This window comes from Oncorhynchus tshawytscha, linkage group LG30 (assembly GCF_018296145.1).
Source record: "Oncorhynchus tshawytscha isolate Ot180627B linkage group LG30, Otsh_v2.0, whole genome shotgun sequence".
Taxonomy (NCBI): Eukaryota; Metazoa; Chordata; class Actinopteri; order Salmoniformes; family Salmonidae; genus Oncorhynchus; species Oncorhynchus tshawytscha.
In genome coordinates, this window is record NC_056458.1 from 20,513,527 (window position 1) to 20,533,624 (window position 20,098).

At 40.3% G+C, this 20,098-nt stretch overlaps 1 protein-coding gene across 1 annotated transcript in view; it reads left to right on the forward strand.

Moving 5' to 3' along the window:
• The first annotated feature begins 309 nt into the window (after nt 1–309).
• LOC112233387 (protein EURL homolog) overlaps nt 310–20,098 on the forward strand; it is a 62,021-nt gene continuing 42,232 nt past the window's right edge. The window contains exons 1-2 of the mRNA XM_024400976.2: nt 310–458; nt 7,221–7,354. Coding sequence (XP_024256744.1) covers nt 7,228–7,354 — 127 coding nt within the window. The 5' untranslated portion in view covers nt 310–458; nt 7,221–7,227. The remainder of the gene's footprint in view (nt 459–7,220; nt 7,355–20,098) is intronic.

The window sequence follows — 20,098 nt, forward strand, 5'->3', positions numbered from 1 at the left end:
CGCACCCTATATAATTATTTTTGATCATACATGATGTTCCAACTCTTCCATGTGTTCCACTGTTTTGTTGATGTTTCTTCAATATACCCATACCAAAGTGTACGGGGTTAAATTATGACAAATTCATTTAAAAGGGGAATCTAGAGCTCGAATAATGATGATTCGAGATAACACGTCGATATAGATGTTATACTTTGTTTCAAAAGTGTGTAATTTATTATATATGAAGAACGATTTGTATTGAATTTATATTGATATAATAACCCACCCCCTGATTTACAAGTGGTTCGTTCCCGAAAGGTGGGTGGGTTTCCCCTCCGCTCAAAGAAATGTGCTAGTCTGCAAGCCACCATCAACAATAATCTACTGCCCCACAGGCGCTCGAGGACCGAGGTGAAGGGAACTCAAACACCCGTGAATTCCCTTGACGATTTGACAAAGGATTAGCTAGCTACAAGGTAAATGTCAGACTGAAGAAATACATCATATGTCATTACCCTGTTTTATCGTTTAGATAGCTACTAATACTATCATTTTGTTGGTCTCCTGCTGGAAATTATTAATCTTGACGACCAGATAACGGGTCACGATTAACGTAACGTTGGATAGCAAGCGTATGTTGGCTAGCTAGCAGCAAGTGTTATAGGTTTTGCTAGCAGCAAGCTAACATAATGTCAGTCGTTTAGTTAACTAGTTAGCCACTCATTTCAGATGCATGCCAATGTAGCTAGCAAACTAGCTAGTTGTATGTGTTAGCTAGCTAGTCGTAAATTAGGCTAACTTCCGATTTTTCATGTTTTTTCAAATTTATGTTGTGAAGATGTTACTGTCATTTCCTCCAAGTATTAAACCTAGCTAACTAACGTTACTCAAACATTAAAAAAAATATCAGTTAGGGAACAGCTATTATTTTCTAGTTGTCCCTGCCATGGGCATCAGGTGGCAACAAATTCACTAAAGGCTGTTGCAAGAAAATGTACAATTATTGCCATATTATTATTATTATTATTATTATTATTATTATTGCCACACCTAAGGTGTAATTTAGACTTCAAATACATCCACATAATTATCCAGTAGGGTGTTAAGGTTCCAAATGAAACTGTGGATTTGGTGTTATACTTGGGGAATACTGTATTCCATGTTATAGAGAATCTTCTCAGGAACACAGAACACTTTATGATGAGGATATATAATGATATGATTGACCAGTCCACAATCTTTTTCAATGTTAATCCCTAGTAAATAATGGCACCAAACAGTGGCGACCTGTCATTCAGGGCATGTAGAGCCCCACCTGCTTTAATCTCTACCTGTTTAGCTTAAAAAACAACATTTTGCCTGTTTTGCTTGATATTTTGGCATTCATTTAATTCCATTTTTAAAGTGTTGAACGATTAGGCCTACCATGTCACACCTCATTTGCTTGCACTTGCTTATATTTAGCGCTGTGTTGATGATATAAGATCAAACATACACTACGTTCAAAAGTTTAGGGTCACTTAGAAATTTCCATGTTTTTGAAAGAAAAGCCTTTTTTTTTTGTCCATTCAAATAACATCAGATTGATCAGAAAGACACTGTAGAAATGTTTTGTTGTAAATGACTATTGTAGCTGGAAATGGCTGTTTTAGGGAATATCAACATAGGCCTACAGAGGCCCATTATCAGCAACCATCACTCCTGTGTTCAAATGGCATGTTGTGTTAGCTAATCCAAGTTTATAATTTTTAAAAGGCTAATTGATCATTAGAAAAAACCCTTTTTCAGACTAGTTGAGTATCTGGAGCATCAGCATTTGTGGGTTTGATTACAGGCTCAAAATGGCCAGAAACAAAGAACTTTCTTCTGGAACTCGTCAGTCTATTCTTGTTCTGGGAAATGATGGCTATTCCATACGAGAAATTGCCAAGAAACTGAAGATCTCGTACTATTCCCTTCACAGAACAGCGCAAACTGCCTCTAACCAGAATAGAAAGAGTGGGAGGCCCCGGTGCACAACTGAGCAAGAGGACAAGTACATTAGTGTTTATTTTGAGAAACGAACGCCTCACAAGTCCTCAAATGGCAGCTTCATTAAATAGTATCCACAAAACACCAGTCTCAACAGTGAAGAAGCGACTCCGGGATGCTGGACTTCTAGGCAGAGTTGCAAAGAAAAAGCCATATCTCAGACTGGCCAATAAAATAAAAAGATTAAGATGGGCAAAAGAAGACACACTGGACATAGGAACTCTGAATGATCACACCTGTTTGTTGGTACGTGTGAAATGTTAAGGTAGGGTTTGCATAAAGCATGAACAAATCTTTATGCTTTATGCAAACAGAGTTTGAAACAACTTATGATATAAAATTAAACTTTTACTACTTCATGTAAATTAGATGCGTAATATGCTAATTAGTATGTACAGCATGTCAAATTCCACAGGTCAAGGTCATTCATTTATAGAAGGGTGGTCATATTGTTAACATATATAGATGTTTTATGCAGAACTGGGAGGTAACTATTTAATAAAGCAATACCAAATTATTAATATAATTGTTTTTATGAGTTATGTTAATTAGCTGGTGAATTGCAACATTCCATTCACTTCAATTGGAAACATTTTAAAAGCTTCTGCTCTTACAAGACATCAAACCTTTTTTTTTAACAGCACAAAGTTTGAGTTGGTGTGTGTGTGAGGTAGTACGTGTGTGTGCGTATTGTGTGATTAATATAGACACCACAGGACCTGGAAAAAGATGGGATGAATTTACATTAACATTGAATATAGACATAATAAATCTAAAATGCAATTCAAATAAATTCATTAGTTCCTAATCAATGGATGACACATGACTGGGAATACAGCTTAAAAAAACCCAGAAAGGTAGGTGAGTGTATCAGAAACCCAGTCAGGATCTGGTGGGAGCACAATTTACCTCCTGCAGTGAGACATGTCTCCTTCACATAGAGTTGATCAGGCTGTTGATTTTGGCCTGTGGAATGCTGTCTATTTCTCTTCAATGGCTGTGTGAAGTTGCTGGATATTGGTGGGGGAATCCCAAACATGTTCAATGGGTGATGTCTGGTGAGTATGTAGGCCATGGAAGAACTGGGACATTTTCAGCTTCTTGGTATTGTGTACAGATCCTTGCAACATTATCATGCTGAAATATGAGGTGATGGTGGTGGATGAATGACATGACAATTGGCCTCCGGATCTCGTCACGGTATCTCTGCATTGAAATTGCCATTGATAAAATGCAGTTGTTTGTCGCTTATGCCTGACCATACTATAACCCCACCACCATCATGGGACACTCTGTTCACAACATTGACATCAGCAAACCGCTCGCCAACACAACGCCATACACAGCATTTGCGGTACACTTGGAACCGGGATTAATCTGTGAAGAGCACACATCTCCAGCATGCCAGTGGCCATCAAAAGTGAGCATTTGCCCACTGCGGTCTGTTACGAAGCCGAACTGCAGTCAAATCAAGACCCTGGTGAGGACGACGAGCACGCAGATGAGCTTTCCTGAGACCGTTTCTGACAGTGTGCAGAAATTATTGTTGTGTTATCCCACCGTTTCATCACCTGTCCGGTGGCTTGTCTCAGACAGTCCCGCAGGTGGAGAAGCCGGATGTGGAGGTCCTGGGCTGGCGTGGTTACACGTGGTATGCGGTTGCGAGGCCGGTTAGATGTACTGCCAAATTCTTTAAAACAACGTTGGTCGAGAAATGAACATTAATTTCTCTGGCAACAGCTCTGGTGGACATTCCAATTGCATGCTCCCTCCACTTGAGACATCTGTGGCATTGTGTTGTGTGACAACTGCACATTTTTAGAGTGGCCTTTTTTTGTCCCCAGCACAGGGTGCATCTGTGTTATGATCATGCTCTTTAATCAGCTTCTTGATATGCCACACCTGTCAGGTGGATGGATTGTCTTGGCGAAAGAGAAATGCTCACTAACAGGGATGTAACCTAATTTGTGCACCAAGTTTGTTTTTGTTTTAGAAATACTATTTTTGTACATAAGAAAAAAATATCCCAGACATTTTTATTTCAGATCATGAAACATGGGACCAACACTTTTACATGTTGCCTTCTATATTTTCTTCAGTATAGTTGACTGAACTGTATAAACAATTATTACTATTTAGCATAAGAATTACAATTATTAACAATCAAACAATGTATCCCATTTTAACTAGTCAATTATGAGCAGGTGACCTGGTAACACAATGCCCTAACATCTAGCCTAGGCCTCTTTCATATCTCTCTTACTCTCTCTGACACATGCATACAAAAACCTCACTTGCCAAATCTCTCATTCTCTCCCATGGGTACACACTCTGCCAGCCAGTCAAGCAGATCTAAGTATTGCAGTATTCTGTCTAAAACACTTAATGTGCTGTTACTGGAATATCTGCATATGTGGCCTAATTGAGTTATTTTTTTTGTCATTACTGCTGCTACACATGGTATGTACTTAAAGGGTCTAACTGAAAATACGATCTCTCTTTCGGGAGACTGTACTGCTGCTAGATGACTGATTTTATTGGATTTGGCGCATCGCACTTGGTCAAAACAATGTAATTGTTTTTATTTTAAGTAAATATCGTAACAGCAGTAATGACGATAGTTGTTCTGCGACACTCCTGATTTGGTGAGTGTATTCATTATTACTTTTATTATTTCTCTTTTCTTTCTCTGCAATGTTGTGAAGGGCCCATAAGTAAGCATTTCATTGTTAGTCTAAACCTGTTATCTGTCACATTCTTCGTAAACAATGTTTTTTTTATTAAGTACCTAAAGTATTTTGACAACATTAGCTATCTAGCATTATGCTCTCCTGTCTTGTTTTATTTAACTAGGCAAGTCAGTTAAGAACAAATTCTTATTTACAATGAAGGCATAACAAAAGGCCTCCTGCAGGGACAGGGGCCTTGGATTAAAAAAAAGGTTGCCTTTCCACTTGGTTTGTCATATTGCGCATGTTTTATTTTTATTTGTGCTTTTACTGGGAGTTGTTTTCAAATGTCACTATAGGCTATATTTAAGAACGGTATAAAAGAATGGGATCCTTGAATATGTGCACCTACTCATTCATTTTAATCTCATTGTGCAGTTTAGTTATGTAATTCTTTAGATAAACGCAAGGAACAAATGGGTCCTGGGGGGGAGAGAGACAATTATTTTCAAGTTGTAATGAAATTACCTGCTTGGTTGTCAAATTCCAAAATGGTCACCTACAGTGGGGAGAACAAGTATTTGATACACTGCTGATTTTGCAGGTTTTCCCACTTACAAAGCATGTAGAGGTCTGTAATTTTTTATCATCGGTACACTTCAACTGTGAGACGGAATCTAAAACAAAAATCCAAAAAATCACATTGATTTTTTAAGTAATTCATTTGCATTTTATTGCATGACATACGTATTTAATCACCTACCAACCAGTAAGAATTCCGGCTCTCACAGACCTGTTAGTTATTCTTTAAGAATCCCTCCTGTTCTCCACTCGTTACCTGTATAAAAGACACCTGTCCACACACTCAATCAGACAGACTCAAACCTCTCCACAATGGCCAAGACCAGAAAGCTGTGTAAGGACATCGGGGATATAATTGTAGACCTGCACAAGGCTGGGATGGGCTACAGGACAATAGGCAAGCAGCTTGGTGAGAAGGCAACAACTGTTGGCGCAATTATTAGAAAATGGAATAAGTTCAAGATGACGGTCAATCACCCTCGGTCTGGGGCTCCATGCAAGATCTCACCTCGTGGGGCATCAATGATCATGAGGAAGGTGAGGGATCAGCCCAGAACTACACGGCAGGACCTGGTCAATGACCTGAAGAGAGCTGGGACCACAGTCTCAAAGAAAACCATTAGTAACACATTACGCCGTCATGGATTAAAATCATGCAGCGCACGCAAGGTCCCCCTGCTCAAGCCAACGCATGTCCAGGCCCGTCTGAAGTTTGCCAATGACCATCTGGAGGATCCAGAGGAGGAATGGGAGAAGGTCATGTGGTCTGATGAGACAAAAATATAGCTTTTTGGTCTAAACTCCACTCGCTGTGTTTGGAGGAAGAAGGGTGAGTACAACCCCAAGAACACCATCCCAACCGTGAAGCATGGAGGTTGAAACATCATTCTTTGGGATGCTTTTCTGCAAAGGGGACAAGACGACTGCACCGTATTGAGGGAAGGACGGATGGGGCCATGTATCGCAAGATCTTGGCCAACAACCTCCTTTGAAGATGGGTCGTGGCTGGGTCTTCCAGCATGACAACGACCCGAAACACACAGGCAGGGCAACTAAGGAGTGGCTCCGTAAGAAGCATCTCAAGGTCCTGGAGTGGCCTAGCCAGTCTCCAGACCTGAACCCAATAGAACATCTTTGGAGGGAGCTGAAAGTCCGTATTGCCCAGCGACAGTCCCGAAACCTGAAGGATCTGGAGAAGGTCTGTATGGAGGAGTGGGCCAAAATCCCTGCTGCAGTGTGTGCAAACCTGCTCAAGAACTAAATGAAATGTATTATCTCTGTAATTGCAAACAGGTTTCTGTACCAAATATTAAGTTCTGCTTTTCTGATGTATCAAATACTTATGTCATGCAATAAAATGCTAATTAATTACTTAAATATCATACAATGTGATCTTCTGGATGTTTGTTTTCGATTCTGTACCTAATGATAAAAATGACAGACCTCTACATGCATTGTAAGTAGGAAACACTGCCAATTTTGCAGGTTATCAAATACTTGTTCTCCCCACTGTATGTAACCCGGGGTAAGTTAATTTACCGAGAGTAAACATGGGTCACCAGACACACAGTTTCTGTTCTCTGTGAGATCACTGTTGGGTCCTCGTTTACATGGCTTTTTAAAAGGTGTTCCATCGTTTTACAAATCAGGTCATCCCTCTCCTTTCTCAAAGGGTGATCTCTATCTTCTGCGCTGTTTGATATTTCATCAGACATGCTTTGAGTGCACTGCCTTGAACAAACTGTACCTCTCAGTATGGTAATGACAGTCCCATTCATGAGCAATTTACATCAGAAAGTTTCCTGTTCCGTCTGACTTGTACAAGCCAAGATGTAAATTTGAAAGAGTCTCTCTGTTCAAGAATGAGGGAGAACTCTTAGAGGTCAATGGAAGTTGTGCTAGTCTCATTTCCTTTAATGTCCTCTTATCTCTGTGTTTTGTGTTTCTCCCTCTCAGAGATAGTATGGACAAAGAGGAGCAGTTTGTCAACATCGACCTAAACGACGACAACATCTGCAGTGTCTGCAAGCTAGAGACCGACACGGGGACCATGTCCTTCTGCCACGTCTGCTTTGAGCTCAGCATCGAAGGTGAGAGAGTGAAGTAGGGGGGAGGATATCAGCTATCACATTTTTCATTCACTGGTGTTACTTGATAAAAAATGTAGTCAGTGGCATCATAGCACACGACAGCACAGTAACGCCTTGTTCAAAAATGAATTGAATTCCGTTGGTCATGCGTCCTTTAAACATGGTCTTGCTCCGCTACTGGTCGGACAGGTGTAGTGTGTCATAACACAAGATGGATGGGTCTCTCGTCAGAGGTCGCATTTATTTTTGGAAGATTGCAAAATATAACCTTTTATGTTTCTCCTGTCTTAAAAGTATTGTTTTAGGTGATATTAAAACATGTTTAATTTACTTTTTCCTAAACTTTTTTCGTTTACTTTCTATCAAGTCCAGCTAGTTTACACAGAGCAGATAGCTAGGTTGAATGTAGCCAGTTAACCCAATGCCTAATAATTATCATCATAAACAAATGTCATGAATACCATCAAGAACATTTTCGGAATTAAAATGGGAGGCTACAGTCATATAATTGACAAAGTATGCGTATCGCAACAGAGCATTGGACGCAAGGGGGCACTGCAATGCCACTCTGGTGCGTGTTGTCCCCATTGAAATGAATGACTTCCGGCGCAGCACAATTGGAATGTGAATGAGGCTTAGCAGGGTTTGAAATTCACTTTTTGGTCCACCAGCCACTGTGGCAGGTAGGTAGAAAGAAATGGGAGATGTTTCGTATTGCGTCAGATAACAATATTGACGAATACGCTGATTCGGTGTGCGAGTTCATTAGAATGTGCGTTGAAGATGTCGTTCCCCTAGCAACGATTAAAACATTCCCTAACCAGAAACCGTGGATTGATGGCAGCATTCGCGTGAAACTGAAAGCGCGAACCACTGCTTTTAATCAGGGCAAGGTGTCTGGTAACATGACCGAATAAAAACAGTGCAGCTATTCCCTCCGCAAGGCTATCAAACAAGCTAAGCATCAGTACAGAGACAAAGTAGAATCTCAATTCAACGGCTCAGACAAAAGAGGTATGTGGCAGGGTCTACAGTCAATCACGGACTACAGGAAGAAATCCAGCCCAGTCACAGACCAGGATGTCTTGCTCCCAGGCAGACTAAATAACTTTTTTGCCTGCTTTGAGGACAATACAGTGCCACTGACACGGCCTGCAACGAAAACATGCGGTCTCTCCTTCACTGCAGCCGAGGTGAGTAAGACATTTAAACGTGTTAACCCTCGCAAGGCTGCAGGCCCAGACGGCATCCCCAGCCGCGCCCTCAGAGCATGCGCAGACCAGCTGGCCGGTGTGTTTACGGACATATTCAATCAATCCCTATACCAGTCTGCTGTTCCCACATGCTTCAAGAGGGCCACCATTGTTCCTGTTCCCAAGAAAGCTAAGGTAACTGAGCTAAACGACTACCGCCCCTTAGCACTCACTTCCGTCATCATGAAGTGCTTTGAGAGACTAGTCAAGGACCATATCACCTCCACCCTACCTGACACCCTAGACCCACTCCAATTTGCTTACCGCCCAAATAGGTCCACAGACGATGCAATCTCAACCACACTGCACACTGCCCTAACCCATCTGGACAAGAGGAATACCTATGTGAGAATGCTGTTCATCGACTACAGCTCGGCATTCAACACCATAGTACCCTCCAAGCTCGTCATCAAGCTCGAGACCCTGGGTCTCGACCCCGCCCTGTGCAACTGGGTACTGGACTTCCTGACGGGCCGCCCCCAGGTGGTGAGGGTAGGCAACAACATCTCCTCCCCGCTGATCCTCAACACTGGGGCCCCACAAGGGTGCGTTCTGAGCCCTCTCCTGTACTCCCTGTTCACCCACGACTGCGTGGCCACGCACGCCTCCAACTCAATCATCAAGTTTGCGGACGACACAACAGTGGTAGGCTTGATTACCAACAACGACGAGACGGCCTACAGGGAGGAGGTGAGGGCCCTCGGAGTGTGGTGTCAGGAAAATAACCTCACACTCAACGTCAACAAAACTAAGGAGATGATTGTGGACTTCAGGAAACAGCAGAGGGAACACCCCCCTATCCACAGGGAACAGTAGTGGAGAGGGTAGCAAGTTTTAAGTTCCTCGGCATACACATCACAGACAAACTGAATTGGTCCACTCACATAGACAGCATCGTGAAGAAGGCGCAGCAGCGCCTCTTCAACCTCAGGAGGCTGAAGAAATTCGGCTTGTCACCAAAAGCACTCACAAACTTCTACAGATGCACAATCGAGAGCATCCTGGCGGGCTGTATCACCGCCTGGTACGGCAACTGCTCCGCCCTCAACCGTAAGGCTCTCCAGAGGGTAGTGAGGTCTGCACAACGCATCACCGGGGGCAAACTACCTGCCCTCCAGGACACCTACACCACCCGATGTTACAGGAAGGCCATAAAGATCATCAAGGACATCAACCACCCGAGCCACTGCCTGTTCACCCCGCTATCATCCAGAACGCGAGGTCAGTACAGGTGCATCAAAGCTGGGACCGAGAGACTGAAAAACAGCTTCTATCTCAAGGCCATCAGACTGTTAAACAGCCACCACTAACATTGAGTGGCTGTTGCCAACACACTGACACTGACTCAACTCCAGCCACTTTAATAATGGGAATTGATGGGAAATGATGTATATATATCACTAGCCACTTTAAACAATGCTACCTTATATAATGTTACTTACCCTACATTATTCATCTCATATGCATACGTATATACTGTACTCTATATCATCGACTGCATCCTTATGTAATACATGTATCACTAGCCACTTTAACTATGCCACTTTGTTTACATACTCATCTCATATGTATATACTGTACTTGATACCATCTACTGTATCTTGCCTATGCTGCTCTGTACCATCACTCATTCATATATCCTTATGTACACATTCTTTATCCCCTTACACTTGTGTGTATAAGACAGTAGTTTTGGAATTGTTAGTTAGATTACTTGTTGGTTATTACTGCATTGTCGGAACTAGAAGCACAAGCATTTCGCTACACTCGCATTAACATCTGCTAACCATGTGTATGTGACAAATAAAATTTGATTTGATTTGAAATGATAATCTACCATCCACTGAGATGTTTTTACAAGCCAAAATAGTTTCCCCATAATTGCACAACAAAAATAAAACCAATAAACGGATGACCATGCTTTCAGTTTTTCTAAAACAATAAATGTATTACTAGTAAGAAGTAAAGGGGTATATTGCTTAATTTAATTTGTGACCTGTCTTTTAACCAATGCATGTTAAAATGAATATTTTAGATACAATAGTAGAAATGGATACAGTGCATTCGGAAAGTATTCAGACCCCTTGACTCTTCACACATTTTGTTAAGTTACAGCCTTATTCTAAAATGGATTAAATAGTCAACAATGAATAGTCAAATCAACACACAATACCCCATAATGACAAAGCAAAAACAGGTTTCTAGACACTTTTGCTAATTGATTAAAAATAATAACCTGAAATCACATTTACTTAAGTATTCCGACCCTTTACTCAGTACTTTGTTGAAGCACTTTTGGCAGCGATTATAGCCTCGAGTCTTATGAGCCTCGAGGGTATGACGCTATAAGCTTGGCACACCTGTATTTTGGGAGTTTTTCCCATTCTTCTCTGCTGATCTTCTCAAGCTCTCATCTCTGACAGAGATGGTTTTCCTTCTGGAAGGTTCTCCCATCTCCACAGAGGAACTCTAGAGCTCTGTCAGAGTGACCATCGGGTTCTTGGTCACCTCCTTGACCAAGGCCCTTATCTCCCGATTTCTCAGTTTGGCTGGACAGCCAGCTCTAGGAAGAGTCTTGGTGGTTCCAAACTTATTCCATTTAAGGATGATGGAAGCCACTGTGTTCTTGGGGACCTTCAATGCTGCAAACTTGTGTTGGTACCCGTCCCCAAATCTGTGCCTCGACACAATCCTGTCTCGGAGCTCTACGGACAATTCCTTCGACCTCATGGCTTGGTTTTTGCAATAACATGTGTCAACTTGTTGGTGTATCTTTTCCAAATCATGTCCAGTCAAATGAATTTACCAGATGATCAATGGAAACAGGTTGCACCTGAGCTCAATTTCTAGTCTCATAGCAGAGGGTCTGAATACTTATGTAAATAAGGTATTTGTTCTTTATTTTGAGTAAATCAGCAACATTTTCGGGAACTGTTGTCATTCATTTTTAATCCATTTTAGAATAAGATTGTAACGTAACAATGTGGAAAGGGAAGGGTTCTGAATACTTTCCAAATGCACTGTAAACAGTTCTACAACAGAACATCAAGAATCAACAAAGTGCCTACCCTGCCGCAAAAGGCCGAGTGATATGGCTTATTTATTAGGGTTCCACCAGGGTCTGAAATGAACACCCGCCACCTTCCATATACGGGTTTATTTAGGCATTTTCGGGTAAGGGGTGTATCGAAATGTATGTAATGGTTACCTGGAGGAAATGGGGGAGGGTCATGCATTTAAAATTTCAGTCAATGGAAGGTATTTTTATTTTTTTTACCTAGTCCAGGGGAGGGTCATGTAATTGATTGATTTAAATAGTCAGTGTTTTAGATTTGGTTAATTGCTAGGCTATACAGAGCCTTCAGAAAGTATTCATACCCCTTGGCTTATTCCACATTTTGTTGTGTTACCACCTGAATTCCAAATGGATTAAATTGCTTTTTTTCCCCTTACTCATCTACACACAATACTCCATAATGACAAAGTGAAAACATGTTTTTTGGAATATTAGCAAATGTATTAAATTAAATGCAGATCTCATTTACGTCAGTATTCACAACCTGATTTCAGTAAATGTTAGAATGACCTTTTGGCAGCTATAACAGCTGTGTATCTTTCTGGGTAAGCCTCTTTTTGCACATGTTTCTTTTTTAAATTCTAAAAGCTCTATCAAGTTGGTTGTTGATCATTGCTAGACAGCCATTTTCAAGTCTTGCCATTTTCACCTTTTAAAAAAAAAAAAAAAAAAAAAAAAAAAAAGTCAACTAACTAGGCCACTGGATCTGATTTGATGTAGTGATCTATAGCAGTGCTTTGTTCGGTTATGCTTTATGCTAGAAGCAAGCTGTAAAATACCTGTCAAAGACGTGACACCGGTGCATATAATAATATCATTGTTTAGTTTCTTTGACCTTCTGAGGCTGAGCTACAACCTTCAATAGACGAGGAGACAAAAACAGGACTTTTCTTGGGTAGTAATCTAATTCTGTCACTCAATTGATTAAGCTATTCACTTTCTGTACTATATAAAATGTTTAAACCCAGACAGCTTTTAAGAAAACACTTGTGACCTTGTTGGGTTTAGCCACGGAAGAGAGTAGCCAACAATTAAAGCTTCCATTTTTCTGTGTCGGTAGGCCTACTCTGTCTGGGGTGGAAAGGTTGGCCAAACTTTTGAAAGTACCATGTTCAGATTCCTAATGACTTCTCAGATTGAATTGTTGTTCAACAGGTACAGTTTCATTGCAAACAAGACACTGATTTGGCATTGGAGAAATATGATAAGATGAACACAGACCTATGTCCATTCTTAGCCTGTAATTTTGGTAATTTGTGTGGTATTAAAAAAATCTCTATGTAGAATTACGTAGACTTGCATGAAATGTTTATAAAAGGCTTTTTTTTTCTTCTCAGACCTGCAAATACTATGGTAGATGTAGGCAATGTTTTTACTATAAAGGCTATCTTTTCACCCTTGTTCACGGTGGACTGTGAACCCACAACCTTCTGGCCCTGTAAAAATTCCTGTGTTGCCATGTCATGCTTACTGGATGAACCGTTTCTGAACCTGCATATCTAAAGTTCTAGTCTGTCCAATTTGTGTTCTCTCCTCCTTTTTTTTTTTTTTTTTTTTGTAAAGCATTCAGGGACGGTGTAGGGAGGGCCATCCATTTAATTTCAGAGATCAGATTTTCTCCATGTAAGCCTTTATTATAAATAACGTTCACTCCCTAACATGGGATCCAAACCGGCTGCGCGTGTGTGCCTTCGTGCATTAATGTATTTTGTCCCCCCACATCAAACGCGATCACAACACTCAGGTTAAAATATCAAAACAAACTCTGAATCAATTACGTGAATTTGGGGACAGGTCGAAAAGCATTAAATATTTATGGCAATTTAGCTAGCTAGCTTGCACTTGCTAGCTAATTTGTCCTATTTAGCTAGCTTGCTGTTGCTAGCTAATTTGTCCTGAGATATAAATATTGAGTTATTTTACCTGAAATGCACAAGGTCCTCTACTCCTCCGATTAATCCACACAAAACAGTCAACCGAATCGTTTCTAGTCATCTCTCCTCCTTCTATGCTTTTTCATCTCTCGACTTCATTTTGCGATTGGCAACTTTTCTTAAATTTGGTGCATTACCCCCACTGACCTAGTTTGTCTTTCAGTCACCCACGTGGGTATAACCAAAGAGGAGATGACATGTGGTTACCTGCTTCTATAAACCAATGAGGAGATGGGAGAGGCAAGACTTGCAGTGCGATCTGTGTCACAAATAGAACTGACTTCTATTTTAGCAATGCAGACACGCGCGCAATAATTGAATTATATAGATTGCAAAATTTATTTTGCAACACTTGCGAGCGGTGTAGTCAGCCTGTAAGAATGTCTAATTCACCAGCCACCTTGGCTGGTCACACTCATGGCAAGCGTTTCATAACTCAAGTATGGGCACCAGTGCAATTTGTGATTTATAGAAAAATACAGGCTGTTTGGTAACTCTTAAATGTGTAGATTTGTCACACAACACAATGCCACAGTTGTCTCAAGTTTGGAGGGAGCGTACAGTTGACATGCTTCTGCAGGAATGTCCACCAGAGCTGTTGCCAGAGAATTTAATATTAATTTCTTTAATTTTAGCCGCCTTCAACGTTGTTTTAGAGAATTTGGCAGCAACTTTTTTTTTTCTCTCTGATATTTTGGATAAAAGACTCACAGAATGAGTCACAGAATGTTAAATTAATTCGAGCAATACAGTCTATGACTAGGGTGGTGTTGGAGTCTTTGACATTTTATTTTGACATTTTATTTTTAGGGCCTTCCTCTGACATGTCCTGGTATAGAGGTCCTAGATGGCAGGAGGCTTGGCCCCAGTGATGTACTGGGCTGTACGCACTACTCTTTGTTGTGCCTTGCGGTCGGAGGCCGAGCGGTTGCCATACCAGGCAGTGATGCAACCAGTCAGGATGCTCTCAATAGTGTACCCGTTGAACCTTTTTGATAATCTGAGGACCCATGCCAAATCTTTTCAGTCTCCTGAGGGGTAATAGGCTTTGTTGTGCCCTCTAGTGTGCTTGGACCATGTTAGTTTGTTGATGATTTGGACTACAAGGAACTTGAAGCTTTCAACCTGCTCCACTACAGCCCCGTCGATGAGAATTGGGGCGTGCTCGGTCCTCAATCATCTCCTTTTGTCTTGATCACGTTGAGGGAAGGTTATATCAGGTCTCTAACCTCCCTATTTGTCATCGTTATCGGTTATCACTATATTTATGGCAAACTTAATGATGGTGTTTAGTCATGCAGTCATACAAATAAATATATCATATATATTTGTATATAAATCTTAGCTTAGTGATAATATATATTTATATAAATATAAATATATATATATAAATGAAATAGTCAATATAGCATAGGTGTTCCTTTTGTCCAGATGAAATAAATGCAACATCTGTGGATCTGTTAGGCTGTATTTATATAAATATAGGGTTTATATTTATATAAATAGCCTTTATATATTTATATACAGAAATATAGTCATTTATATAGTTTTCTTATTTATTTATGAAACATATATATTTATATAAATATATATGAATTTATATACATAGAGCGTGATCACACATATATATTTATTTATATATATAGCATAGAATAATCTATATTTGTTTATATACTAGCTATATCCCTTATATATATATATTTATATTTATATATCGATCTTAGTCCTGTGTTGACGCTTTGCCTGTTTTATATGGTTCAAATATAAATAGTCCCCCTCCTTGAAAGCGGCAGATACATCGCTCAGTGCAGATGTTGCCTGTAATCGATGGCTTCTGTTTGGGGTATATTTAGTATATATATTATATATGGATGAAGCCAGTGATATCAATGCCATCAGATGAATCCCGGAACATGTTCCATCGCAAAACAGTCCTATAGTTTATATCTGCTTATCTGACCACTTTTTTTTTTATATAGTCACTATGCTTCCTGCATTAGTTTATTTATAAATAGAATATATAAATATATTTATATAAATATATATATAGATATATAAATATATATAAATATAATATAAATATATATAAATATATTTATATAAATAGAAATATATAAATTTATATAAATAAATCCAGGATATTTATATAAATATAGTTCCTATAGCATATTTTTATTTATACGAAGAATATATATTTATTTATATATATATTTATTTATATGCACCAGTTGTTGTTTAGAAATATTTATTTATTTATATTTATTTATTTATATGTTATTTATTTGTAATATATTTAAATATATATATATATATAATTCATGTCGCCATTCAGCCACGACTCGGTGAAACAAGATATTACAGTTTTAATGTCCCGTTGGTAGGATATACGTGACTCTAGTTCTTCCACTTTATTATCCAGCAATTGTAAGTTGGCCAATCGTACCGATGGCAAAGGCAGATTAGCCACTCCTCACCGTATCCTTACAGGGCACCATGATCTCCTTCCGCGTTATCTCCGTCTTTTTCTCCTGCGAATGACTGGGATGAGGGCCTCGTGTGTCTGGAGTAAATCCCTCTCTTCCGACTCATTCAAGAAAAATGATTCGTCCAGCTCAAGGTGAGTAAATCCCTGTTCTGATGTCCAGGAGCTCTTTTCGGTCGTCGGAGACGGTAGCAGCACACATATAAATCTTGGAGAAAAATTATTTGAATGTTTTAATGATGCGAAATGACTAAAAGTAGTTTTTAGGAGTGATCCATCCTCAATCATTAGGTGTGAGAAACATTTTCAGCTGCCCCTTTAAGGGACAAACTGTTACCGTGGTGACTTGGGCACTTGCTTGTCTGTGATTGAAATAGACATGATTACCCACAAGTGACACAATCTACCCGCATTTGGCAGGTGGTAGGTGTTAATTTTCAACCCTGGGCATAAGGCCTTGCCAGTATAATTTTCCAACAGCTTTGGCTTATAGGAGAAAAGTCTGCACGGCAAGTTAACCACAGTGTGGTTTGTGTTCTGTGTGTGTAAGCTGTGGGCCCGGCAGGTTCAGGTGGGGGTGTAATGGCTTGAATCACCTCCCTCCCACCACCTGTCTCAACACCTGTCCCAGTGAATCTGCTCCCTGTCTCTAGGTGAAAGCCCTAATGGAAGCTTGATGTTATCCAGATTGATGATGTGTGTCCTTTTGAGAGGATATGTTTTGGTGTCTATTACAGCTCTGCCCTTGTCTTCATCAGGGACAGTATGTAATTTCCCCATGCAGTGGACAGAATGGGTCTGAAGGGCCCATAAGAGGCGAGCTGAGCATCCATTCATTCATTCATTCATTCACCCCCAACCCTTTCATTAGAACACGGTAGACTGACTGCTGCTCAGCCTCCTCCTCATGCTTTGCCACTCCAATACGAGGTGCAGCAATGTGTTTGAAGTGCCTTTTTGTCAATTTTTAGTTAATGATTGGCCTATTTTGAATGAAAGAGAACGCTACCGCCGAGGGGACTTGATGTGCTGTGTGGCTCTCAGCGTTTGTCATCTCATGGACAGACAGAGCAACTGTACAAGGGCCCCTCTTTTGTGAGGGAGAGTCGTGCATTTATCTCCACATGAAAGGAGAATCATCCTGTTGAAGCAGCTAATAGCAGAGCAGACTACATAAAAAAAAATATATATATATATATTTTATTTATTTATTTTTAACTAGGCAAGTCCAGTTAAGAACAAATTCTTATTTACAATGACAGCCTACCCCAGCCAAACCCGGACTACACTTGGCCAATTATGCGCCGCCCTATGGGACTCCCAATCACGGGTGGTTGTGATACAGCCTAGACTCGAACAAGGGTCTGCAGTGACGCCTCTTGCACTGAGATGCAGTGCCTTAGACCGCTGTGCTATTTGGGAGCCCAATGATCCATCACTGAATACTTTTTTGGGTATAGTATTATGTAATTCTGACAGGAAGGGAAATTCATATGCATCAAGGATTTATGTGCTGTGCATTGAGCAGTTATCGAATCCTGGAACTAAGGGAATATATCCTGACTGAGGAATGATATATTATAATATATCCTGTTTGTTCCAGGCTGAGTTGTTTATTGTACTGCAGCAGGGATTTATTGTGAGTTTCCCAGAAAGAGCATGATTGTGAGTGGAATGGGCAGATGCCCCAGTCTGTGTTACCGTTGTCTTTGTTGCTCCACTGTGTCTTTTATGTGTCTAGATAAGCCTAGCCTATTTGGCTATTGTTGCAGAGATTGTGATACAGCCTGTGTGGCCACTGTCCATGAAGTAAGCAGAACAGTCGGGCAGGTGGGATGTGCTTTGTTGGCTGCCTTTATGGGCAGGTGACATTTACAGTGCTTTCGGAAAGCATTCATATCCCTTGACTTTTTCCACATTTTGTTATGTTACAGCCTTACTCTAAAATTGATTTAAAAATAAAATAAATCAATCCTCAATCTATACACTACCGCATAATGACAAAGCAAAAACAGGTTTTTAGAATTTTTTTTCAAATGTATTAAAAATAAAAGCAGATTACTTGAAATTGAGCTCAGGTGCATCCTGTTTCCATTGATCATCCTTACTGTTTCTACAACTTGATTGGAGTCCACCTGTGGTAAATTCAACTGATTGGACATGATTTGGAAAGAGACACCTGTCTATATAAGGTCCCACAGTTGTCAGAGCAAAAACCAGGCCATGAGGTCGAAGGAACTTGCGTGTGTGTCTTACTGCAGTGTCCTTTAGTAGTTTATTCTCGCTGTGAATCCTTCAATCATGTTTCTTTATCTAATAACTTTGTACAGCAATGACCCGTTGGAACTGAAACTTGGCATCGACATTGAATACTTTCGGTCTGGTAGAAGATTTGGTCAGTGCCATTAAGGAGCTGAATTTCGATACCCCTCGCTATTGATGGGGAATAAAACAGTTGGGCTGCTGTAACAGTTGTTAATGATTCATATGATACAGTGTACTATGTTGATGTTTACATAACATTTGAAATAGATCTTCATAAATATGTTTCACATCTGTGATCATTACTTTGTTTCATACAGTGCCTTGCAAAAGTATTCGGCCCCCTTGAGCTTTGCGACCTTTTGCCACATTTCAGGCTTCAAACATAAAGATATAAAACTGTATTTTTTTTGTGAAGAATCAACAACAAGTGGGACACAATCATGAAGTGGAACGACATTTATTGGATATTTCAAACTTTTTTAACAATTCAAAAACTGAAAAATTGGGCGTGCAAAATTATTCAGCCCCTTTACTTTCAGTGCAGCAAACTCTCTCCAGAAGTTCAGTGAGGATCTCTGAATGATCCAATGTTGACCTAAATGACTAATGATGATAAACACAATCCACCTGTGTGTAATCAAGTCTCCGTATAAATGCACCTGCACTGTGATAGTCTCAGAGGTCCGTTAAAAGCGCAGAGAGCCTCATGAAGAACAAGGAACACACCAGGCAGGTCCGAGATACTGTTGTGAAGAAGTTTAAAGCCGGATTTGGATACAAAAAGATTTCCCAAGCTTTAAAACATCCCAAGGAGCACTGTGCAAGCGATAATATTGAAATGGAAGGACTATCAGACCACTGCAAATCTACCAAGACCTGGCCTTCCCTCTAAACTTTCAGCTCATACAAGGAGAAGACTGATCAGAGATGCAGCCAAGAGGCCCATGATCACTCTGGATGAACTGCAGAGATCTGCAGCTGAGGTGGGAGACTCTGTCCATAGGACAACAATCAGTCGTATATTGCACAAATCTGGCCTTTATGGAAGAGTGGCAAGAAGAAAGCCATTTCTTAAAGATATCCATAAAAGTGTTGTTTAAAGTTTGCCACAAGCCACCTGGGAGACACACCAAACATGTGGAAGAAGGTGCTCTGGTCAGATGAAACCAAAATTGAACTTTTTGGCAACAATGCAAAATGTTATGTTTGGCGTAAAAAGCAACACAGCTCATCACCCTGAACACACCTTGCCCACTGTCAAACATGGTGGTGGCAGCATCATGGTTTGAGCCTGCTTTTCTTCAGCAGGGACAGGGAAGATGGTTAAAATTGATGGGAAGATGGATGGAGCCAAATACAGGACCATTCTGGAAGAAAACCTGATGGAGTCTGCAAAAGACCTGAGACTGGGACGGAGATTTGTCTTCCAACAAGACAATGATCCAAAACATAAAGCAAAATCTACAATGGAATGGTTCAAAAATAAACATATCCAGGTGTTAGAATGGCCAAGTCAAAGTCCAGACCTGAATCCAATCGAGAATCTGTGGAAAGAACTGAAAACTGCTGTTCACAAATGCTCTCCATCCAACCTCACTGAGCTCGAGCTGTTTTGCAAGGAGGAATGGGAAAAATTTCAGTCTCTCGATGTGCAAAACTGATAGAGACATACCCCAAGCGACTTACAGCTGTAATCGCAGCAAAAGGTGGCGCTACAAAGTATTAACTTAAGGG